We start from the raw sequence: 25,868 nt of genomic DNA, 5'->3' as shown, positions 1-25,868 counted from the left end.
ACCCCCTAGGCTATTATGAACAAAACTAACTTCCCCGTTTCCCCGTTTACTAACATGGGCTCCTTTGAATTAGGCTCCCAAGCCCAAAGGATGGATAAACTTAAGCTTAAAGAGCCCAATACAATGAATTTGTAGAGAGTGAGTTGGAAAATTGGGTTTTAATGAGTCAGTCAACAATTAAAGTGGATTCAAATGACAAGAAAATGAAGATAGACTAGTTTAAACTAAATGAAATCATCCTTGGCACAATTCGAGGAGATTAGTTTTTATATATTTCTTCTCAAGTTTGATTATAAGTTCAATTCTTGGTTGCTACAGTGTTTTCTCTCTCATTTTCTGCATTTCCCACTCTTATTACCTTCTTCCTATTTTATACCATTCATTTGCCTTCATCTCTGCCTTCCACATGTAGATTAGATTGTTGGTGTTGATCCCTGTCACATCAGCACCTTCTTAAAGTCTTTGGAGAGCAGCTGTAAAGCTGAAAACTACTGTTCAGGTATCGCTTCCTCATTAATGCGGCCAAAGAGTTAGCTGTAGAGTATTCAATGCGGTGGTAACAACTTTTCCTTAGATATTTCCCACCTCCCAGTTTTCCTGTATGTTCATAACGTATATCATTATCACTAGAATTTCTCGGAAGGTCACCCTGGATGACAGGACACTCTTTTTGACCTTTGTTTTGCTTAGCCGAGGAGATACTCCTCCTCGGCTTACCTTCCCCAGCATTCTCACTAGTAGCTCACTTATAGGGTCCTGAGTTTTACATACTCATTACTGTTTATTTGTCCTTAGACCGCAAAGTGTCCTCGGACAAGGCCCAAGGCCTAGCTTATGTTCTTGGGCTCCTTATCCCTACAACTGTCATTATATTTTCTAAATTTGTTTTCTATAACTCTATTTGGAAACATTTAAAAAAAATTTTATTTTATTATTAGAGCTATCTAAAACTAAAAAAAATTATGATTATATTACATTTTTAATATAATAGATTTTGATTTATATATAAATTTTTAGGTTGAATCGGGTTGGTTGAGGTTGAGTAGGTTCTTGCTTACCAATAATTATGTGTCCTACCATATGTCTTACTAGTTACTATATTTGTTTGTTTGCTTGTTTATTTATTTTATAAAATATATATTTTAATTGCCAAATAATAAAGTCATGCTTCGTTTGTTTCGTTATAAAATGTTTTGAAAATATTTTCAGTATTTTACTGTGTTCGTTTCATTGTAGAACACGATCAACTTGAAATATTTTCCATTTGTAAAAATTAGTAACCAATAAAAATTTGGTAAGATATTTTACAAAACATATATAATGGCTCTCCCCCCATCTATTGGTAAAGGTCACTAATTTGGAGGATTGGGCAGTTGAAATGGTGGACTAGGTAGTCAAGTTGGTGGCTGGAGCCATCGATGGTGGCTAGGAGGCATCAGGTTTAGTGTTTCATTTCAATTAAAAATTTTATGTCAAACCAAACTTTGAAAATATTATCATGTAAAATGTTTTGGTTTGAATGGAAATGATTTTACTTGTTGAGTTTGGAGACAAACTCTCAAAATGAAAATGATTCAATGTTGTAGAAGAAATTAATCTTAATGCTTAACACATAAGAAGCTGTTAGCCGTGGATTCACAATTTTATTGTACATTACATTCCAAAACTTAGGAGTGTCCATAGGTCGGGTCGGTTAGGTTTTAGACTCAACCTGAACCCTACTCACCCACACTAGGTGGCAGGCGAAGAGACCTACCGTTGATCACCAACACCAACGGATCAAGTCAGATTTGAGCAAGTTTTCACCTAATTTGACTGAGATTTTGTAGGATCTAGCGAGATTTAGCTAGAGCTTGTTTTGGTAATTGGTTGGGTCGATTTGATAAGATTTTGAAGGAGATAAACCGAGACTTAATCAGCTGGAATTGGGTTTTGAAGGCCAGTTCGATTTCGGCTTGGGTCGGGGCAAGTCCTTCGGGTGGGTTGGGTTCCCGTTTGTGTTGGACAGCTACACCAAAACTAGTTGGACACATCACATATTAAGCTTTGAGATAAAATGAAAGGGCATTGGAGCATAGAAAAGTACAACAACAAAGAAGAGCATCTGTAGCAGATGTTGCAAAAAAAATGCCATTTTGACACACCAAAAGCCTACTTTATTATTTTATCATATCATTTTATAATATCTCATTTATCAGATGTTCTATCATTCAATTCTATACATTAAAATAATATTTACTACACGTTAAAATAATATATTATCTCCTCTCTCTCATTACCATCAACAACATCAACAACAACAACGGCACATCCACCATTGTCGCAACAACAGCCACCAACAACCATTGCCGCAACAACACCGACTAGCCACCACCGGCACAAACCCACATCCGCCAACGTCACCTTAAAAAAAAGAAAAAAAACCAGAGAGATCGGCACAGCAAATCAAACAAACCCAAAAGCAAAACCCACATCAAACACAACCAGAGAGATCGAATAAAGAGGAGAGAGTGAACAAAAGGGGGGAAAACCGGTGAAGGAAACCACCCCAAACCCTATCTGAACCCACGCATCAAAACCCACTCACCTTTGTTGTGAGTCCGTGACCCAGCTCGCCGTGACCCAACTTGTCGTGACCCACCTCACCGCGACCCAGCTGGTCGCAACCTACCACGTCGCCATACCCACGACCCACACCGTCACCTGACCCATGCTGGAGCCAACGCCAGAATATACCCACATCGGAACCCAACCTTCACTAGAGAGAGGACGATTAGACAGAGAGGGAGGAGAGAGAGCAGGATTCGAAGAAATGGAGATGGAGTGGCTCAGAATTGGGATGAGAGAGAAAGATGAATAAAAAAATAATAAAGTACAAATGCCATTTGAGTTCGTATTGTGTCAAAAATGCAACGGAACTATAGCATGTTGCAAAAATTTGACACATTTAACATATCTGATAAAATTCTATTTTTATATTTGGTGTGTCAAATGTGTTAAATATTTGACATTTAGCATATTTGCTGAGATGCCCTACGTGAGCAAGCTGAAAAGATAAGAATCACACCCAATGCCAATCACGCGCTCCTCCTGAAATGTATTAAAGAGCACGCAATCGCAATTTGGAATAAGCCAGAATAATAAATAATAAAATATTAGGCCCCCAAAACGAGTTGGCCTAATTGCCGTTGAGGAAAGTAGACGATCTGTCCTCGTCGCCAAACAAACAAACACGCCCGTAAAAAAAAGAAAGCAATTCCAATTCCAAATCTCTCTGAACGAGGAAGTTTCAGATTGTTTGAAGAACGATGGAAGTGCCGAGCTCATGGGACGCCCTTCGAAAACAGGTTCTTATTCTTATTCTTCCCCTCCTTTGATTCCTGTTTGTTTGCGGAGAAAAGTATGGGAATCGGGATGAGAATTCCGTTGTTTGAGATAGATCAGTTTGGTTGATAAACGGATTTGTGTTAGTGTTTGAAAATAAATTTGTATGTAATTAATAATAATAATTTGCTGAGATTGATGCATGCATATTTATATTTATATTTTGTTTGTGTAGTAGACTCAGAGGTAGAGTTGGGAATAATAATTGGTGTATGGATTTAAAATCAATCTTTATCACACAACTTAGGAAATGCATCTTTAGTGGAAGCAGTAATTAATTGAGAAACATCCAGTATACACACACTAACACAGCAAGTGTTGTTGGAATTCTAGCAAAAAAGAAGTAGAATGGCCACTTAGAAGTAGAACAGAACAGCCATCTGATCTGATCAGATCAGATCTGACTTCTGAGGGAGGACGATTATTACATTACGTTTATGCTCTCTCCTCTCCACATATATAATATAATACATAAATGTAGAGCACCCCCAAATATCCACTGTCCAACACTCCATCTCATCAAGGCCAAAACGCGTCACCCAAACACCATACAGCAAATATCATTCGTATGCAATCGAGTAACAAGTGATCTACATATACATATTCATCGCTTTGCTTACGCATGCCATGCTTGCCCCTAGTAGCGTTTTTTTCTTTCTTGGTCTGCTTCCTTAGATAGGATCCTCACTACAGACAATCTTCAGAAGAGACCAATTTTAGCAATTTTTTTCTTGGTTTGTTTGGTATTCATTGGGTTATGCCGCATAAGGTTATTGAGATGTTCAATTGCTGGCCGGGTAAGTTGTCCTCTGGAGGTTTGTGCCACATTATCTGTGTTGGTGTATTTAATAGAAATGAAATGCTAGATGCTTTGAGGATTGTGAACGGTCTATTCTTCAGATTAAGTCTCTTTTCTTCCTTACTCTCCTTGAGTGGAGTCTAGCTTTGCCTGTTATTTCTTGTATTTCTCTTCCTGTTTTAATTGATTATTGTAATTTGGACTCTTGATTTTGCCCCTGTAGTACATTCCCAGTGTACTTGGGTGGCCTTTTATTTTAATAAAAGTTTTCTCATTACTTATATATATATATATATATATATATATAAGGATTCTCCCCTTAGAGGCTGTCCACACAAAGAGACTACCTTTGTTGGGACCTTTGTGCCTTCCATATACGATTCCAAGGAAAACAATGAGGTCCCCTAGGAGACAGATCTCTGTAATAAGATTTTACCTCAATAAATTCCACCTGTAATCAGGGCCCATCTTAAGCGATCCTCACCAGCCCCCTCAATCTTGACCGAATATAAATGGGTGATGAAGGACTGCAGGAATTCCAACTCCCAGTCTTGATAGGATCTTGTAAATACTAAATACCACATTCCAAAGGTAAGAAAAGACTACTTAAAAAAGGGGGTTTAAGAAGAAATTTGAGTGACAAAACAAGTATAGATCTAGTATCAGTTTAATATGAACTAGGAAAAAGATGCTTACTTTAAAGCAAATTGACACTTAAAAAGGGATTTAAGAAGAAATTTGAGTGACAAAACAAGATTATAGTAAAGTGAAGATAAATCAATTGAACTTGGAACAATAAAATGTCAATTTTTACTTTTTAGGCTCACAGAGCTCAGGGAATATTCAGATCTAAAATTTCATAAAGATAAGAAAAGACTACTACAACAGCTCAAAAGAGGCTATGTGCAATATGAAGTGGGAGGATGTTAATCATGTGAGATTTTGGCATGATAAGTCACCAAACTTTGAAATGGGTATACCCAAAGCTGTACTCAACTGCTGCTGATAAAGAGGCCTCAGTTAACTCTGATTTAGATAGCCAAAATGGAGGCCATGATCATGGAACATTAGGTATATTCAAAATTTTAATGATTGGAAAATGGAGTTGTTGGATTCATTGTTTGATACTTCATAGTCCAATATCCCAAGTAGAGAGGGCTCTAATTGCATGAGATGGAGGTCAAATGGCAATGTTAAGTTCAGTTTTCCCTCTTACTATGAAGGCATTGAGTGGTCCTAATGATGTGACTTGGCCTTGGAATAGTGTTTGGCGCATGAAGGCTCCAAAAAGAGTTGCATTCTTTGTGTAGACAACCACGTGGGGAAGATTTTAACATGTCATAATCTCATGAGGATGGTAATTAATTTTTTTATTTTTTATTTATTGGTAAATTACACACGCACCTAGTGGGTCTTGAACCCATGACCTCACTTGCTCATCCTCTACCTAGCATTTACAATAGGAGGAGCTCTAGTTGAGCTAGAGCTCATTGGCCATGAGGAGGGTAATTACTATGGTAGGTTGGTGACTTGGTGTTGCATGTGTAGGAAGTGTTGAGACCATGGACCATTTGTTTTTGCATTGTGACATAGCGTATGAAATGGTCTTCCGTTTTCTTTGTACTTGGGATTCATTGGGGTTTTACCAAGAGTGTGACTTATTATGTGGAAGGAGGAATTTTTCTGGTAAACACTTCCTTTGTTTGGAATTTAACTCCATATGTGCCTTTTATGGACATTGTGGAGAGAGGAATCATTGAACTTTTCAAAATGTATAAGCCTTTGTTGTTTGGCTGAAGTCTTTTTCATAAGATCATCACTTGAATGGTCTCGTGTGCTGAGCTGTGTGCTGGCTACTAGTGAGATGAATTTAGTTGTAGAATTCATTGATTTTCTTTCTTTTTGTTTGCAAATATCTTTCTTTCTAATTTTTAGGAATACTTCGTGTATACTTCCAATATAATTGATGTAGATTCTTTTCATCAATACAACTTATTAAGGGGGGAAAAAACTCAATATGCTATTTATTTTACATATAACAAGTAAAATGCTATTTACCCTAGAATCCTAGCCTTTAGTAACCCCAAAATCCTAACCATTCATTTTACATATAACAATTTTTTTTTGATAAGTAATGTAAAAAATATTATTAATAGTAAAAGAAGTGCCAAGCCGAGTACATTGGGGATGTACTATGGGGGCACAAATCAGAAACCAATATTACAATGATCAAGAAAAGCAGGAAGCGTCTTTATTGGAGAAGAAACTATCTAGGTGGAAGCGTCTCTATTTATCTAAGGGTGATAGGCTCATGTTAATAAAGAGTACCCTTTCAAGTCTTCCAATGTACTTTTTATCTCTTTTTACTATTCCTAAAGTTGTGGCTGCTAGATTGGAAAGAATTCAGAGGGATTTTTTATGGGGGTCTTCTGAGGGGAATTTCAAGTATCCTTTGGTGGCTTGGGTAAAGGTGTGTTTACCCGTTGAAATGGGCGGTTTGGGGATAAGAAGTGTGGTGTCTTTTAATCAAGTTTTATTAGGGAAATGGCTGTGGAGATATGGTCATGAAGATACCCATCTCTGGCGGAGAGTTATCTCCACAAAATATGGTGAGGGTCAAGGGGGGTGGAGTACTAAAGTTTGCAGGAGGACTCATGGGTGTGGCCTATGGAGAAGCATTAATGAAGGGTGGGAGAGCTTTTCTAAGCATATGTCCTTTGTAGTGGTTGAAGGCACTCGTATTCGTTTTTGGCATGATAGGTGGATTGGTGATAATATTCTAAAAGATCTCTTTCCTGAGCTCTATGTGTGTTCAGCGGTCAAGGATGCTTGCATCTCTGAGGTTTTGTGGATTCCAGAAGGGGGTACAGTTAGAGTGTGGAATTTAAGATTTTATAGAGCTTTTGAAGATTGGGAGTTGGCTGCATCTTATTCTCTATTTCAGCTTATCCAAACTCGTATTCCTCGGGGTGATAGGAGAGATACCATTTGCTGGTAGCTAAAAGGTGATGGTAAGTTTGATATCCGGTCTTACTATCATGCAATTCGGGGTGCTTCGAATTCTTTGTTTCCTTGGAAGGGAGTTTGGAAACCAAAGATTCCTAAGCACGTGACGGTCTTTTTGTGGATAGCTGCTCATGGTTGGATCCTCACTTTGGATAATCTAATGCTGAAGGGTCGCCCTTTGACTAATTGGTGTTGTATGTGTTGCCATGATGGGGAGTCGGCAGACCACCTTCTTCTTCATTGTCCTATTACTCATTCCCTATGGACTTTTATGCTTCAAGCTTTTGGTATTCATTGGGTTATGCCAGGATTGGTGATGGGTTTGTTATCTTGTTGGCATCAGTGGCTTGGGAAGCATAATTCGGACATTTGGAATTTGGTTCCAGGGTGCGTAATGTGGATTGTGTGGTTGGAACGAAATTGTCGTTCCTTTGAGGACAAGGAGAAGACGTTGGATGAGTTAAAGGTTTTAAGCCATCGCAGTCTATTGGAGTGGTCTCGTTGTTGGGGTTTTACTGATTGTTCTTCTCTCTTTGAGTTTATGTCTTCTCTTAGCCTAGTTTCCTGATTACCCTTTTCTTGTTGTGTTGTTTGCTCTTTTTTTCTTGTTGTTCATCATCATGAACATCGTGTACTTTCCTCTTATTATTTTTTTTTTTTTTATCATTAATATTAGTTTTCTGATTACCTATATAAAAAAAAAGAAAAGCAGGAAGGGAAGAACAAGAAAAATGAGAAAAACCACACTCCAATCAAATAGATTGTGCAAGAAAAAAGCCTTAATGTCTAGCATAGAACGTTCGCAACTCTCAAAGTTTCTAGCATTTCTTTCACGCCAAATTCACCAAATCAAACAACGAGGCACTATTCTCCACACATCTATTTTATGATGTTGCCCAAACTTTCCTTGCCAAGACTCAAACAACTCAGTAACTGTATGAGGCATAACCTAGTGAATATCAAACAAACAGAAAACCAAAGATCACAACTCCCAAGCTATGGGGCAATGAAGCAGAAGGTGATCCACTGACTCCCCACATCTCTTACACATGTAGCACCAATCAAGCACAAGCACACGTCTTTTACGAAGGTTGTCTATTGTTAAGATCTTACCTAAAGAAGCAGAACAAGCAAAGAAAGCTACCCTTGGAGGAACCTTCGATTGCCATATCATTCTCCAAGGGAAGGGTACAAGAGTAGGAGGGTAGAAAGAATGATAAAATCCTCTAACCTCAAAACCTCTGCTCCTTGTTGGCTTCCAACAAACCTTGTCAGGACCAACCCCCCACACAGTTGAAGAATAGACCAACCCCATAAACCGATCAAAAGCTTCTTGTTCCCAATCTTGTGGTGGATGATGAAACTACACATTCTAGTGTATCCTCCCAGCAGACCAACCCATAACTTTAGCCACTGAGGAATCCTTTAACCTGCTAAGACCATAAAGCTCCAGAAAAGCCTCTTGGAAAGTACAATCCCCACACCACACATGCTTCCAAAACTTCACTCTAGTACCATCCCCCACATCATACACAAGGAGTTTAGAAAAGTTCACTCAGCCACTTCTAATGAATCTCCACAGGCTGACCCCATAAGAACTCGTCACCATTCTTGTATACCAACCACGTCAAATATTCCCATATTTTTCCTTTATAACCCTCCTCCATAAAGCATTGGTCTCCATGCCATACCTCCACAACCATTTTCCTAGCAAAGTAGAATTAAAGCTCCCCAAACGTCTTATACCTAGCCCCCCAACTTGCAAAGGCTTACAAACCTTGGCCCATTTAACCAGATGAATTTTAGATTCACCACTACATCCACTCCACAAAAAATCTCTCTGTAATTTCTCCATACACTTTGCCACCTTTCCCGGTAAAGGAAGAAGGGAAAGATAGTATGTAGGTAAAGATGAGAGCATACTTTTAATAAGAGTTACCTTACCTCCTTTAGATAAATACAATTTCTTCCAACCTGCTAATCTCCGCTCCATCTTCTCTAAGATAGGATTCCAGATAAATAAGTCCTTAAACTTAGCACCTAATGGAAGGCCCAAATATTTCAAAGGAAGAGAAGACTGCCCACATCCCAATAGTCCCACCAGAGCCTCCAAATTGTTCACCACACCAACAAGTACCAACTCAAATTTTCCCAAACTAATACTTAACCCTGATGCCTCCCCAAATCTAGCAAGAATCGCCCTCAAATTAGCAATTTGAGTAGGTTCAGCATCACAAAATATAAGAGTGTCAATTGCAAATAGAAGATGGGACACCATCAACGATGTACCAGCCGTACCACCCACAGAAAAACCAAAAAATTGCCTAGTGGCGGCAGCTACATCCAACATACGACTTATAACAATATCAAAAAGCAACAGAGATAATGGGTCCCCTTGCCAAATTTCCTTAGAACTTCCAAAGAAATTAGATGGACTACCATTGAGTAGAATGGAAAATTTTAAAGTTGAAATGCATTACATTATCCATTTTCTCCATTTCTCTGAAAACCCACAGCGCCGAAGCATATACATTAAAAAATCCCAGCTCACATGATTATACGCCTTCTCCACATCCAACTTACACAACACCCCTGGAATTCCTGACTTCAATCTACTATCAATACATTCAGAAGCAATTAGAATGGAGTCCAAAATTTGTCTACCCTTCACAAAGGCATTTTGTGAATCTGAAATAAGACCATGAGCCACCCTATGAAGTCAATTAGCCAACACGTTAGAAATAATCTTATACATCCCACTAACTAAGCTTATTGGCTGAAAATCCTTTACCTTCACAGCATCGACCTTCTTGGGAATAAGGGCAAGGAACGAAGCATTAAGACTCTTTTCAAATACTGCCTGAGTATGAAAGTCGTGAAACACAGCTATAATTTCTATTTGCAGAACACACCAGCAAGATTGGAAGAATGCCATGGAAAAGCCATCTGGGCCAGGAGTCTTATCACCATTAAAATCATGGATCACCCCAAACACCTCTTCCTCCTCAAAAGGCCTATCTAATCAAATTGCATCTTCTATTGAGATACTAGAAAAGTCCACATCATCTAAGACAGGCTATGTGCCACATCCTCATGATAAATCTGCCTCTAAAACCGGGAGATACAATTTGCTATAGCTGCCGGGTTTGAAGACATTTCCCCATCCACCCCAAGCCTATCAATGGAATTATACCTCCTGTGAGAATTAGCTATACGATAGAAGCATTTAGTATTCCTGTTGCCTTCCTTAATACAAAGAACTCTAGATTTCTGCCTCAAACAAATTTCTTCCAACAAAGTAGCCTTTTCTAACTCATCACGAACTCTTCCCAATTCTAACTTTTCCTCCACTGAAAGGCCCCAACTATCCTCAATATTCTCTAGAGCACTCAGGTCCTTCCACAATTATTTAACCTGATCTTCAACATGACCAAAGACCTCCACATTCCATCTTTTCAAATCATTTTTCAAAAGTTTTAGTTTATTGGCTAGAACAAAACTCGGAGCACCTTGGAACTGATAGGATTCCCACCAAGACCGTACCCTATCCACAAAACCCTCATCCTTAAGCTACATATTCTCAAATCTAAACGGCCTACTCCCTCTTTGAAAAGATCCACCCTCATGGACAATAGGAAAATGGTCCGAGCACAACCTAAACATCTGTCTTTGAGAAACCGTTGGAAACTTGTCCTCCCAATCTGTATAGAACAAGAATCTGTCCAACCTAGCCTTCGAAGCAACTTCTCGAGAATTTGACCAAGTAAAAGCTCCCCCTTACAATGGTAGATCAATGAGGCCCTGCTCCAAAATAAAATTGGAAAACTCCCACATAGTAGCAGCAAAAGAATTAGAACCCCATTGTTCGGAAGGAAACCTAACCACATTAAAATCACCACCCACACACCATGGAACACTCCACCAACTATTCAAACCACAGAGTTCCTCCCATAAAAACCTCCTGTCTTGTTGTAAATTAGGACCATACACACCAATAAACGCCCATATAAATTGATCTTCCACACTTGTAAATTTACAAGAAACCGAAAATCTCCCCACTGCTTCCTCCATTTTATTCACAACTTGTGTATCCCACATCAATAACACCCCTCTAGATGCTCCATAAGAGCCTAAATAAGACCAGTCAACATGTTGACCACCCCACAACTGCGAATCACAACTCTATTTATCAACTCCATTTTGGTTTCTTGAAGACAGACAACATTTGGCCCCCAATCCGCTCCATACTTGCACTCCTTAATTTATTTGAACCATACTCAACATTCAAAGATGACAATAAATTTTTCAACTTCCGCTGACTTTTTTGCCTTGACTTGACCAACTTCGTCTGATCACCTACCACATGTTTCCATTTATCCTTTTTTTTTTCCTTCTTCTGGTCTCTATAGCTGATAACAATCCTGTAATTTGCTCCTCAAAACCTTCCAAAGAAGTCCCCACAGATTTCTTAAAAGCCTTTAGCCGATTGGTTACCCATTGTGATAGCTGTCTGTTATCAACACTCTCCTTACACCCAAGCTCCTTCACAGGACTAGATACCAACTCCAGAGGACCTTCAGTGGCCAAAGTTACCACAACTAAAGGCTCACCACCTCTCTCCTAAGTCATCAACCTTTCATCAAATTCCCAAATCTCATTCTCTGACTCAGAAACCATAGACAAAGAATCTACTAGCCCTTCACCCTCATTTGCCCAACTGACCCTTTGCCCTTCATTGACAATATAACTAATACCTAGTATGAACTCACCCTCCATGCCTGAGCAGATTGACATGCAATCTGGAGATCGATACAGTGACAGAGGAAGCACTAACTGCCGTCCATCACGCAATTGTAGCATCCATTCTTTAGAATTACCCCAAGACTTGTCCAAGTCTCCAAACAGTTCCCTAATTGTTGGGCCAAGTGGATGAACCCCCTCAAGATCAGAATCATCGTTAGTAGTGGCTGATCCTTCTAAACCCCCAAAATCCTCATCCCCATCTTCCATCGCCACCTGAGATGTCCCATTTACCATTGTTGACCTTATCGGAGCACTGGAAACCAATATCGGTTCGAGGGATGCCTGGGCCACCACCACTGGCTGGATCAGCATGGTGGAAGACTGGGTAAGCCTGAACAGGCTTCTTTGACCACCAAATCCATCATCACTCATCTCTTCCGACACCGTAATGGATGAAACTGTGGCCAAGGACACCAATGGCACCATCGTCGACCCTATTGGAGCATTGATTGCCGATAACGGTCCATGGGATGCCTAGGCAACCACCTCTGACATGATCGGCATGGTGTGTGGTTGGGCATGTTGTATCGGGCTTTGCTGGCCACCATCGCCTGCCACTTTCGTCGCTATCATGGGTGACATTGTGGCCAATGACACCTTTGGCACCATCACAAGCTTCCCCGATGGCTTAGGTGAGACCATTGAGATCTTGTGTTGCTCCGTAGCAATTAAGTCCCTTGTATTTGAACTCGGGTCAGTGGGGCACTTCAGGTTAGAAGAATCCAGATCAGTTGGGTCCTTACCAGAGCACTCGCTAGCCTCAACTCTATGTGGGCTTGACAAACCTAGGCCCAAAGTTGTTTCTTTACTACCCAATAGAGGAACGTGGGCTTTCTGATCTGAGTGGCCCAGCCCCACTTTTTCATGTTGTGCATTATAACTCTCCTGTGCTACCCATTTGCCAACTTACTCACCACACTTAACCATATCCCAAGATACCCGCCTCTTTCCATTTTTATTCACAGCCACAATCAACCCTCTTCCTAACCAACGTGACCTTCTAATATCGCACACCTTTCCAAAATCAAGATTTTTTGAATTCGAATTGAACTTCAAAGGAAATCTGATATTGTTGCCTTCCGAGATTTTCGCTTCAATATTATTCTTGCCATTAATACCCCCTCCTCCACCCTCAACACCACCCACGACTGACGGGGGAAAACTTCCAGCCTGAGCTTCGAAAACTACTACCTATGTGCGAGGTTTGTCTCTCAAAGGCTTTGATATATTCTCCATGACGCTATTCTTAACCTTTTCTCTGATGAAAGACTGCTGATCGTGCTTCAAAATTGCTTGCATTGGGGCTTTGACAGTTTCTACAAAGGATTGGGAAGAACGATACTCTGGTTGCTTCCAATTGTACGATACAAATTTCAGTCCACCCAATGCATATTGGGAAGGTTCCAACATTCTTCTTAATTCAATCCCAAAAACCTTCCAACCTTGTTGTAACTTTCTAGTAGGGATAATGATAGATCTCCGCAACCTACCTACCTTAAGCTCCGTTATTGATAAATACTGACCAAACGAGTTGGACCCCTGTTGCAAAGTGTAAGTAGTATTGCCTTCCCTGAGTGTGAAAAACTGCTTTGGATTGACCCTAATCACAATGTGCTCTAGGTTCCGCATTAACCAAAGAGCTGCATTCTTGCCCATAAACACTGATTGCATGTAGTATTTTCCCTGTTCAAAAATCTAAAGGGAGAAAAAATTCCCTCCTTCCTCAAACACCAACTGAAACTTAGATTCAAAAAAAAAGCTTCGGAAACCACCCCTACTAAGCCAAAGAGTTAAACTAAAACAGGATTTCTAACTAATATGAGGTAACTGGCCTCCTAGTAAATCTATTTTTATGAAAATGTGCACAATTATTTGAGATAAGTGTTAAATCAATGATTCAATATAGAAGTTGTCTTGACAAGACAAGAGCTTAATTGATTTGGGCATATTGGATGCTATGCCAGATTTCTTGTTGGATGTTATGTCTATTGTTTCCTCCTCTTTGAAATCCCTTTAGAGTTGGGAAATTTTTTTTTCTAACCATCTAATTTCATTAAAAATCACATGCTAGTCACATGACCTTACATAATAATAAATAAAACATGACACAGAGTTAGTGAAATAAAAGACTAGTCTTGTGATAACTACATGCTAGACAAAATGGACTAATGGGCCATCTTTTCTTTGGCCTTAGGTGCTCTTCATCAAAGAGCATCAAGACAACATGGCAGAATTCCAGCCAAATGTTTAGAAAGAGGGTGGTTGGTGGATAGATTGGCCGAACTCTTCACTCTTGTAAGAAAATTGAGCCTTAAAGCATGAGTAACTGATTCATGAACAATGTTTTTACTAAGAAGCCACACCTATTGTATAGACTTGTAGCATATCCAACATGATGAACCTTCTTCAGGATTGTTTCCATTCCTTTATTTTTTGCCACAAGTTTCCTGGAAGCTTGGAATTTTTGCTCCATGGAGGGATGGACATTTTTTTGTTATCAACTTATCAAACATATGAAAGGCTTGCGGAAAGATGTCCTTTCATTGACCTAGATTAGTTCGCTAATTCCAATTTTACAGTAATTAAGAATGTAAATATATATGTGGACAACAATGTCCCAAATCTTAGAAAAGAAGGTAAGTCAATCTATAGATTTTGAATTTGTTGGTGGAATTTCATGTCTCCAAACCTCTTTGGCCGAGTGTTTGTGTAATGATATAGCTCTTATATCATTTTATACCTGAACAATAGTAATTTAGTATATTAGATTTGGTGTTGGATAGTCCTACCACATCATTCCAACAGTTTATGGCATTTAATATCTTTACATGTCTTCAAAGGGGCATTCATAATGGATTGTTTTTGCATACATTTTCTTTTCTTACTTAATTCTTGCTAGCTAGAAAATATATTTCCTTTGATAAATAATTTATATATATCTATGATGGCAGGCTCGGAAACTTGAAGCTCAATTGGATGAGCAGATGAACTCATACCGCAGAGTGGTTTCTACAAAGGTCACTACGAAAAATGATACTTCAGAGAATGATCTTGAATCAGGGATAGACCGCCTGTTAAAACAGCTCCAGCAAGTAAATTCACAGATGCAAGCTTGGGTGTCTTCAGGGGGATCAGAAATGGTTTCTCATACCTTGACTAGGCATCAAGAGATTCTTCAAGATCTCACTCAGGTATTGTGGCTTCTTAATTATTGTTTAGCAGCATTGTGCATAATGAATTTGAATCACACTTCATAGTATGGGACTTCTGCTCTTGAGTAATGGGTGTTGAAGATTTGTTGCCTTGCTTCAAAGAGGCATACAAGCATGTTAGGCCTATGCTGCCCATGTCTCATGAGCTCTCTTGCTCCCCTCCCCTCCCCCACCCCCCCCCCCCCCCCCCCTTTTTTTTTTGGTTGAGAAGTTAAGACCATGTTTTTAGTAGAATCAATGCAAATAACAAAGATCTGTTATTATCTCTCTTTTTATTTTATCTTTTAAGTGCTTTCTTTTGATTCAGTTCAGGGAGTAAATAGAGGGCTTTAAAGCTTCCCTCCTCACCAAAATTAACAATAAAAGAGGATTCTCTTAGGCATTTATTTAATATTAAAAGCAATAAATATGTATTAAAAGAGCACAAAAGGGTGATCCAATGTAATACATAAGACGTATATATGATAAAAAGAAATATGCTAACATCTAAAGTTTACAACTTTACATAATTCAACATAGAAAAAAAGGAAAATAATTTGTTGCAGCTATCCTTTGATAGCATTCTAAGAAACAGAAACTTGATGTCTTGAACTGCAATTTCTCACCTTTCAAATGTTGGAGAATTTCATTCAAGCCAAACACACCACATAAGAGCCAATGGCACAGCATTCCAGATCGTAGCATTCTTGTGTTTCTTAAATCAACCTCTCTAGCAAGCTGATAAATTTATTACAGATAAGGCATTACTTACATGACACCAAAAAGAGAGTAAACAAAAAAACCAAAGATCTGTTACTAGAAAGTAGGAGCAAATAATTCAGTCTTACCAGTGTTTTTACACAAACAACACCAATCTACTATGGTTATATTTCTCTTCCATAAGTTTTCAATTGTCATAAACTCATAATCTTTCACTTGCCAGATACCCTGCTAGGGAAAAGACTATCCTTGCCTACTTTCCTCAACACATTGTAATATGACCTACTGTGAATTCGTTTGTTTTAGGAGCCACTCATATCATCCTATCCTCTTCATACATTCTAACATTAGTTGCATACAACAATTCCAGGAATGAAAGAAGAAAGAGAAGAACTCAAAAATTCTTTGTTTTGAATTTTTGAATTATGGATGATCATTTGCACCTTCTTAAATTTCATCCTGAGGTTTTTTTATAGAAGATTTTTGTATCAGATTTTGAGCTTTGACCTCCAGCTTTAATGATCATTTGCACCTTCTTAAATTTCATCCTGAAGTTTTTTTATAGAAGATTTTTGTATCAGATTTTGAGCTTTGACCTCCAGCTTTAGGGACCAGAATTTTTTGGGGATAAGTAATAAAAAGGAAATATCTTATACACACATTATGTATACAAAAGATAGCCTAAAGAATTACAAAAAATAGAATTACAAACAAAATGAGAAGGGACTCGATGAAATCTATGATGGAATGACTTTCACAAAGACCCAAGATACAAGACCATTCGAATAATTATCTAATGAAAGATTACTTTAACTGAGCCACGGACATCTTTAAAAATGCAATGATTCTGATGCAGCTATTCTATATCGTCATTCTTTTCGTTTTATTTTTGGTGTAATGGTCTTTGTCAGTTTTGCATTCTTATTTCTGTAAGTTGACTTATTAAAACAATTATTATTTCTATAAGTTGTATTGGTTACTAAGATTGAAACTATCAGACACCAATTTCTTGTTAGACATGATTGAAGTGCAGGAGTTTTATCGTCTCCGCTCCAGCCTTAGAGCTAAGCAAGAACATGCTTCACTCCTTGAGGATTTTAGAGAATTTGATCGGACAAGATTAGACTTAGAAGAGGGTGTTGGTTCTACAGAGCAAGCCCTCCTAAAAGAGAATGCATCTATTAGTCGAAGTACAGGACAGGTATGTTGAGTACAATAGTACCTCTTCTTCTTCTTCTTCTTCTTCTTGTGTGTGTGTGTGTCTTTGTGTTGAATTACGGGACAAGTATGTTTAGCACAATGGTACCTCTTCTTTTTCTCTTGACCGTTGTTGGTTAAAGGGTCAAGCACGCAGACCTTTTGGAGCCTAGGTGCATGGTGTAAAACACAAACTGCACCTGATTGAAGCTCGCATTTTTCAAATATAATGTGTAATAATTTCTAATTGCAAGATTCATAACATATATAATAAAAAAAAGGTTGATAACCTTAAAATAGGCCTATATGTTGCCTATTAGCTCAAGTGAATGTGCAACTACACGAAGTTTGTAAGGTCTGATTTTACAAATGACATTCTTACGCAACATCTGCATGTTAAAGGAATGAATGATCGCCTTTGGAGTTAAAAATGATATTCTTTTTTTCTATGTATGATTCGATGGCTGCATTAAGTGGTAATTCTTCTCTAATTTGGTGAAGTTCTGGAATTATGTGATTTTAGAAGATGTCATGTACCTTTACAAAAATTATTTCAACTTCTAAAAATTTTTATGTAGTAAATTTGAAAACAACAATCAATGGACAATATGATAATTACCTAATCATATAAAGTTAAACATAACATTTTACGTAATTCTTATGTACTTTATAAAAAATATATAAATGTAATAGCTATGATTGTAATGAAACATATGGTTAAATCAAAGTATATCTGAAAGGAAAAGACCAAAAAGCACAAAAATAATAAATTATCCTTGTTTGTGTCTTTTGATATGTAAATAAAAAATTGTCCGTGTAGCACTGTGCCATAAGAGAATAGTATTTGTATTCATTCAAAAAAAGAAAGAATAGTATTTGTTCAATAAATTGATGGTCCATGTGATTTAGTCCAATATTGAACGGATAAATTTAATGACATTTTTTAGCCAAAAAAAGAAAAAGAAAAAGAAAAAAAGAAACAAGCCTAGGCATGCTTTGTGCTTTTATAAAAAAGCACTAGAAAAGCATTCCTGAGGTGTGCTTCATTAAATTATCTTTGCTTTGGTCAAAGTGCACTTTTAAAACTGCTCTTGACACCAGAACAGGTCTGGCATGGAGGCTGGTGGTTCCCTCATATTCTTCTGTTTATTTTAGACCTTCTTGTTGCACCTTATGTATGCGTGGACGAGTCCCTGAATTAATATGCCTGGTACTTTACTTTTGAATTAATTTTGTATTTCTTTGTGTTTGTGTTTGTACTTCGGATGCTTCAATATGAACATGGGAAATGTATATGATATGGATATGGATATGGCGATACAGGAGTGATACACTAATTAATTTGTATATGTTATTAGGTATATGTCAATTTTAGGTTTGTTATAAATAATTAGCAAGCATAAAACACCAAGAGCCTTTTACCTCAATTGGTTGGCTCCTCCTAGTGTTTCCAATGGAGACATCCAGGTTCAAATCCTCCCTCCCCCAACTATCAAATTATCAAAAACATTTAGCAAGGATAAAAGAATTTAAAAGCAACAAAATATAGTATAGCTTCAATGTTTAACATTCATAGACATCAAAAGGTAACATCGAAAAGCAAAAAAGAATCCCTAATGATATTGTATTAATTTTTTTAATTTTTTTATTTTAAATTTCAAATATAACAGTAAGCGCCAAAAAGTTTATATATATAAAACCAATATTCAAGCAATAATGGTTAGAAAATAAGCACATATTCAAAAGTGACTATATTTATGTTTAGTTTTATTAAATATCTTCAATGCACTATGAAAAAATATCCATAGAATAAGTTCATCAAAAAAAAAAAAAAAAAAAAAAAATCCATAAAATAACATCAATAAAATTTTCATTTAGAACCCCATTTATTATCGAGAAGATTTTATTTTGACCTTAGCTGTGTCCTGGCTGTATCACATTGTGTTGCAAATTATCTGACTTATTTTATCGTTTAATTCATGGACACGTATCAAACATGTGTCTGGTTGGGTCTGAGCCATATCCATGTCTGATGTGTCAGACATGACTACTTCTGCCCATTTTAAGTTTCCATGCTTCTGAGATTTGCAACTATCAATATTCAAACCTCTCTCTCTCTCTCTCTCTCTCTCTCTCTCTCTTATAGTGGCACATAAAGGCTAAGAGAAATCATCTTTTTTTCTTTTGTATATTATTATTATTATTATTATTTTAATAATTCAATAGCTGGGGGTGGGGGATTTGAACCCTGGATGTCTATTGACAACACCGGGAGGTGCTAACCAAGTGAGTAAGACTAAGAGAATTTAACTGAAAATGTAAAATAAACCTTGTATTTTATTTAATGTGCTGAAGGATGACTAAAGAGAAGGGTACAGCAGTTCAAACTCAATATGATACACTATTTCTTTTTCTTTTTTTGGAAATGACCTATTTCACAAGCTCTTTTTATCACTTACCTGTAATGCTTATTTTGTGTGACATGAGACTAATTAACTGTCTGCTGGATTTGGGTATGTCGTGGCACTGTACAACATATCCACACTTGTAATGGTGGTGTTGGTGTCCTCACGATAAGAGGAAGAATAAATTACAGTATCAATTGTTAAAGAGTCATCACTAACATTTGGAGTGGATGTTATGTAGGCTCTACTAAGACTGTGTGGGAGTTTGGAGGGAGAGGAGAGGATCAGGGGAGAGGATTATAATGAGATTAGTGATAATAAAGTGAGATAATTGATAAGAGTTTCTTTATAAATTGTTAAAAGATAATAAATTTTAAGGGTTAAAAGGGAAGTGCATAAAAAAATTTGTTCAACAATTATTCTTCCCTTCAAATTCCTCTAATTTGAGGGAATTGAAGAAAGAGGCTTTGAGGGACACAGTATCCCCTCCAATTCGCCTAAAATGTGCCCTCCCCCCCTTCACCCCAACAGACACACATTCGCATAAAAGAACCCTCTCCTCTTCTCTCCCCCTATTAATGGTTAGTATCTTTGGAAGGAATAAACCAACTTCCTTGGAAAGAAATTATGGCCAATTACTAGGGACCTAACACTGACATGGGTTTTACAATGAATTTGGATTGCCTGTGCTATGTGGTTCTAATTACCTGCTATGATGGGTACTGCATGAGTACATTATCATAGTATTTTCTCATACTCTTTGGGTACCTATAAAGGTTTTTAGTTCTTTTCCTTGGGTGGATTCAAATAGTTTCTTAATTTCATTCCTATATACATTCTTTAGCGTTTTCTAGACAAATTTTACAACATCGATCTTGATCTGGAGGACCTTGCAACCTTAGACTTATTGAAGCCAATGAAGATTTTAAATTTGATTCATTTTCACATCCATCCACACATACATATATATGGATGATAACCTTGGGTGGATTCAAATAGTGTACTTGGTTTCATTCTTGCCTATATTATACATTAGTTCTTGTAAGTGACATCTGCTTGACAATTTTTACCAAAGCAATGATCTTGATTTGGTGAACCTTGTAAGCTTAGACTTATTGAAGCCCAATGAAGATTTTAAATTTGATTCATTTTCATATAAATCTTGATGAAATATATAGTTTGTAAGATGGATGATAGCCGTCTCTCTTGCTCTCTTGATGTGTGTTTCTTCTTTGTATTGTAGGTTGTAACTTTTTGCTGTTAGTGGCTTGCATCTCCTTGCAAATTGTCCTTGGAGGTTTTATTTTTTATTTTTATAAGTAATAAGATTTATTGATATAAAAAAGGGACACCCTAGTACACAGGGAGTGTACAGGGGTCAAATACAGAAATTACAAGAATCAAGAAAATCAAAGATTGAAGAGAATGATTGGTTTTGCAATGCAAACAACCAATTCAAAAAAGTTATAAAGAAAAATAACTTGAGGTCAGGAATGGATCTCTCAGAATCTTCAAAACACCTATTGTTTCTTTCCCTCCAAAGACATCACATTAAAATATGGGGAACAATTATCCATATATGGCTATTTTGATGACGACCAAACCGGCCTGGCCAGGAAGCAAGGAGCCCTACAACTGACTTAGGCATAACTCAACTTACTCCAAATAAACCCAAAACCATATACCACAAATCCATAGCAACCGGACAATGAAGGAAAAAATGTTCAATAGATTCACCATTACACTTGCACATATAACACCAATCCAATATCCAAACTTTCCTTTTTTTGTAAATTGTCAACCGTCAAGCAATTCCCCAAAGCAGCAGTCCAAACAAAGAAAGCCACTTGAGAAAGGATCCTTTGCTTCCAAATGCTTTTCCAAGGGAAACAACAATCATTAGAGCCCACTAGAAGACTAATAATCTTGGATATTTTTTTTGGGGTGGGGGGGGGGGGGGTGTTTAGAAACTTTACATTGGCATTAAGTTTAAATAGATGAAGGGAACTTATCAATGATGCATAAATGGATTGATTATTGTTTGGGTCAAATTAATCTGCATTTACCTAATTTTTAATCTCTAGTATGAACTCAAAAGAGAATTTTAAAAAGGAATGTGGTAGAAACCTTAGGATTTGAACACTTGGAATCAAGATCAAATTGTTCATTGAATTTCATAGATACAGGTTGAGCTTTTACTATTTTTACAGGGATTAGGTTTAGATAATTTGAGATGGGTGGAATTTAACCATGGTTTCCGTGGGTCACTCATCTTTGTAGAGGGCAAAAGTGTCAAAGATTTGAGAAGGTGTACTAACTTTCTTCCATTATTTATAGGGTAAAATGTAAGGATTCCATTCTAACTCATTTCTAATGACACCGCTCAGTTTTCAATTGCTTAAATCATATTCCCTGTACTTTATAAATGATTTAATGTTGTCCTTTTATTCATATGCCTTTAGCAAATTGCTAGAGAAAGTGTTTAGGTAGCTTATATATCAATGAACACGACATGTGACTGAAAAAAAAAAATTCTACACTTAGAATTATCTTTTGTATCTAAAATAACTATTTAAGAATAAAATCATATATTGAATTATTCTTGATACAAAAGATAATTGTATAAAACAATTTTCTCAAGTTGTGTCATACACTCATTGAAACATCAAGAATGACATGTCAAAATTCTTTTAGCAATTGTAAATGGTATAGTGGACAGAAGGGGTGTAAACAAATATTGAAGCATGGGTGGCAAGGTTAAAACAATTTAAAACTTAAAGATGGTGTGATTAGAAAAGGTTAAAGGCTCAAAGTTTTAGGAGTGTATTTACATTTTTCCCATTCTCTGTTGTAAATAGAGATAAAGAGAGATTTGGTGCCCCACCTAGTGTGATGGTAGGAAATTTTGTTATAATGGAACAACTACTGTAGATGTCAAGTGTCAGTTGAATTATTGTGCTAGCTATATGAAGCTGGTGGAGGACTAATATAGAATTTCAGTTAAGCCTCTGTTTGATTCAATGGTTGTTTTTAGAGAATGCTTTTCACCTTTTTTTGGTGTTTGATGTGGTGGAAAACCTTCATCAACAGAAAATATATTTTCAAAGTCAGCAGAAAATAACCCAAGAGAGGCGGACGATTCCTTTGTGTCTTCACCCCTTGTATTCTTTTGTGCAGTCTCCACTGCCACAAATGTTGCCGCTACAACCATTATTGCCAGTGCCACCACGACCACCACCATTACTGTGTTAGGAACGCACAAGAAATAAAAAAAGAAGAAGAAAATACCATAAAATTAGGGGAAGTCCTGATTGATGCTCCAAGGGAGCCAATCACTACCTCCCTCACTGAATAGATTGCTGATTAGCACTCCCTAGGCAGAATGATACAGAACTGCTGTTGGCAGCTCTCTTATGCCCATGATTTGGCAGGCAAGAGCTCAGATGGATGTGATTACAAGAGTTGCACACGATTAGGTTAGTTAGTTACTAGGATATAGAATAGGTTGAGAAGCACATTTATCACATAAATCATGTGTAAATTCTTGTGAGAACATGTTAAATTAGTAAGCCAATAATATTGAGCCATGTAGGTCAATAAAAATAAGGCAAATTATGTGTATATAGGTGCTTGTAACTCTTGTTTAAAAGGATCATGGAATGAAGAATACTTTTTTGTGTGCTTAAACTTGTGACTAGTCTTGCTTGGAGATGAGGCTTTCTCCAAGTAGTCTCAATTGGAGAAGGTAACTCTCACGAAGAAGTTACCATCACTTATCTTATTCATGCATCCATTCTTAGAATCCATCCTCCATCAACCTCCTACTTGCATTCCAAAACCCTAATTGCATAATCATCACATCCTAGTTCCTTTCTCTTAAGGATTACCTCACCATTTACCCATATCACACAAATACATGTCCTACCTGAAACTAAGGGTCCTAATCTCTAATCTTAGTCTTTACCCTACCACAATCTTAACATCAAACTCCAATTCCATCTCAATCCCAAGTCATACCTGAAACCCCAAGGTCCTCAAAACCCTCAATTCCCATCTTTCCATATCAAGATTCCACTTTAATCTACATAAGAACACCAACCCACATTGTGTTCTTATCATCCTGCCATGGTGCCACCATCAAAGCCAAACCACCTCAAGTGCTACCACCACCTACATAAAATAGTGAGCTAAATGACAGAAAATGTTTTTGTAATAATTTTTAGAGTCAAAACCAAACAATTCATTTCTGAGAAAATGTCTTCTGTTTCCCAATGAAAATATTTTCTGCCGGGAAAAATGGAGTGCAAATATACGAAGTAGGTTGAGGCAGAGGAATATGTCATGATAGCCTGTTATTAAATAGTGGATATGACCGTATTTACAGTTGGACGGTGAAGAAATATTTATAAAAACCAAGTAGGTAGGATACAATGTTTTCCAGTCTTTTCTAAGTTGAGTGGAGGTCACTTCTATAAACATTACACTGCACTCAAGTACTTCTTATGAAATTATTAGTGACACTGTAAATGTGACTCTGACTGATGTGTTTCCTACAAAAAAAAATCTAGCCGTGTTTACCTATATACATAGGAGCGAAAACAAAACCCTAAGGGTATTTATGTAAATATAACTGGTCCCTTCATCAGTTCGGGAAAACCCACCTTGTCCTCAGGTCGCTAATTTTCCAACCTGTCCCTTCATTAGGTTGGGAAAAACCCACCCCATTTGGCAGAAGTGAGGTGACGTCCCTGCTGGCAACGAATTGATTTGGATTTCTATTTGGAAAGAATAGATGGAACCCTTGCCATTTCTAGAAAACAGAAATGGGAGTACTTTGGTAATATCTATAGTAGTTTTCTATGCTCAAGAATTATTGTCTATCCATTTTCATGTGTTTCTTCTATGTGGATTATGTATTCAACTTGTTTAGGAAGCTTTCTTTATAGAATATTTTTTTATTTATGATAATTAAATATCAAGATCTGTTAATTTTTACAAAAATGGAACTCCCCCCCACCCCCAAAAAAAAAAAGAAAAAAGAAGACAGAAGAAAAGAAAAGGACTTTACCTGCTCTTCTTATCATGTTGCAGATGGATTCTGTGATTTCACATGCTCAAGCAACACTTGGTGCACTTGTCCTCCAACGCTCAACTTTTGGTGGCATCAATTCAAAGCTCAGTAATGTTAGCAGCCGCCTCCCAACGGTATAAAGATTTTCCTGATGTGGTTATTGATACTCTTATTATTTTCTATTCATGAAATAAAATCATAAAACTCATCTAGGAGGTCTAGGTGGCTCATGAAATTTAATTGTTGTGCTTAAGGTAGTGCAATGAACCATGAATAATAAGTTAATATGCATGGGATCGGGTAATTGCAAAAAAATAAAACCTCCACTATGGATCTTAAATCTTAATAAATGACTTGGAGACTGGAAGCTTTTATCATGTGCAGGGGAAGTAAATAAAAAACTTATTTCACAAATCTATAATATAACTGGATTATACATTTGAAGGACAATGAGTAACATTTTGGGATAATTTCATTTCCATGGGATGTTCAATTTCCCCATCAGCTTCTGATCAACATCACATACAACAAAGAACAAAGGAAAAAAATTGAACTGTTTGAACTTGATTGGTTGATTGACATACTACGTTGACATGATTGGGCAGGTTAATACCATTCTCTCAGCAATAAAGAGGAAAAAGTCTATGGATACAATTATACTTTCACTCGTTGCATCCGTGTGCACGTTTGTCATTTTTATCTACTGGTTGACCAAGTGACGATGTATATTTGATTTTCAGGCCGACGTTTGTGAAAATGTTGTATACTTATTTTGATGCTTTTTATCAGGGTAAAGAGGCCGTATTATGTTTTTGACGGTGACATTCTTTTTGTGGGTAGTTCATTATATTCTCTCAGTAACAGAATGCAATGAATAGTAAGGACAGGCTACAATCCCGTGCATTACGAGTTTAAAGCTAAAATAAAATTAATGTTGCTGGTACTAGACCTGGTATATTGGCAAATGCTATAGAAAGTTTGTAACATAATAGCTCATTTTAAATTGAGATTGTTGTCATATTACCATGGAGATCATGTGTCAGTGGCAGATAACTTCTACAAAGGTTTAATAATGGAGACAGCCTCCCCCAGAACATGGAACTTTTCTTACGATTTTTTTTTTTTTTTTTTGAGAATCACTTTTCTTACGATTAAGCTTTATCATTTAAGATTTATACTGCAGTTTAGATAATATTCAGGCAGTGATAACGAACTTGTCAGTCTTGTATCTCAACCAACATATCTTGGTATTTTTAATAGAAACATCAAAGTTCAAATCATTCCACTCCTAG

The 25,868-nt window shown here is 37.1% G+C and overlaps 1 protein-coding gene across 1 annotated transcript; it reads left to right on the top strand.

The window, feature by feature from the left end:
* The first annotated feature begins 3,135 nt into the window (after positions 1-3,135).
* On the top strand, positions 3,136-25,606 carry LOC115991845 (Golgi SNAP receptor complex member 1-1). Its single transcript, XM_031115792.1, has 5 exons — positions 3,136-3,347; positions 14,944-15,183; positions 16,937-17,104; positions 24,597-24,710; positions 25,182-25,606. Exons 1-5 carry the CDS (start codon positions 3,309-3,311, stop codon positions 25,293-25,295), a joined length of 675 nt encoding a protein of 224 aa, XP_030971652.1. The 5' UTR covers positions 3,136-3,308; the 3' UTR covers positions 25,296-25,606.
* The last annotated feature ends 262 nt before the right edge of the window (positions 25,607-25,868 follow it).

Source organism: Quercus lobata, chromosome 5 (assembly GCF_001633185.2).
Source record: "Quercus lobata isolate SW786 chromosome 5, ValleyOak3.0 Primary Assembly, whole genome shotgun sequence".
Lineage (NCBI taxonomy): Eukaryota > Viridiplantae > Streptophyta > Magnoliopsida > Fagales > Fagaceae > Quercus > Quercus lobata.
The sequence above is the reverse complement of the archived record's forward strand: the minus strand, read 5'-3'. Positions and strand labels throughout refer to the sequence as shown.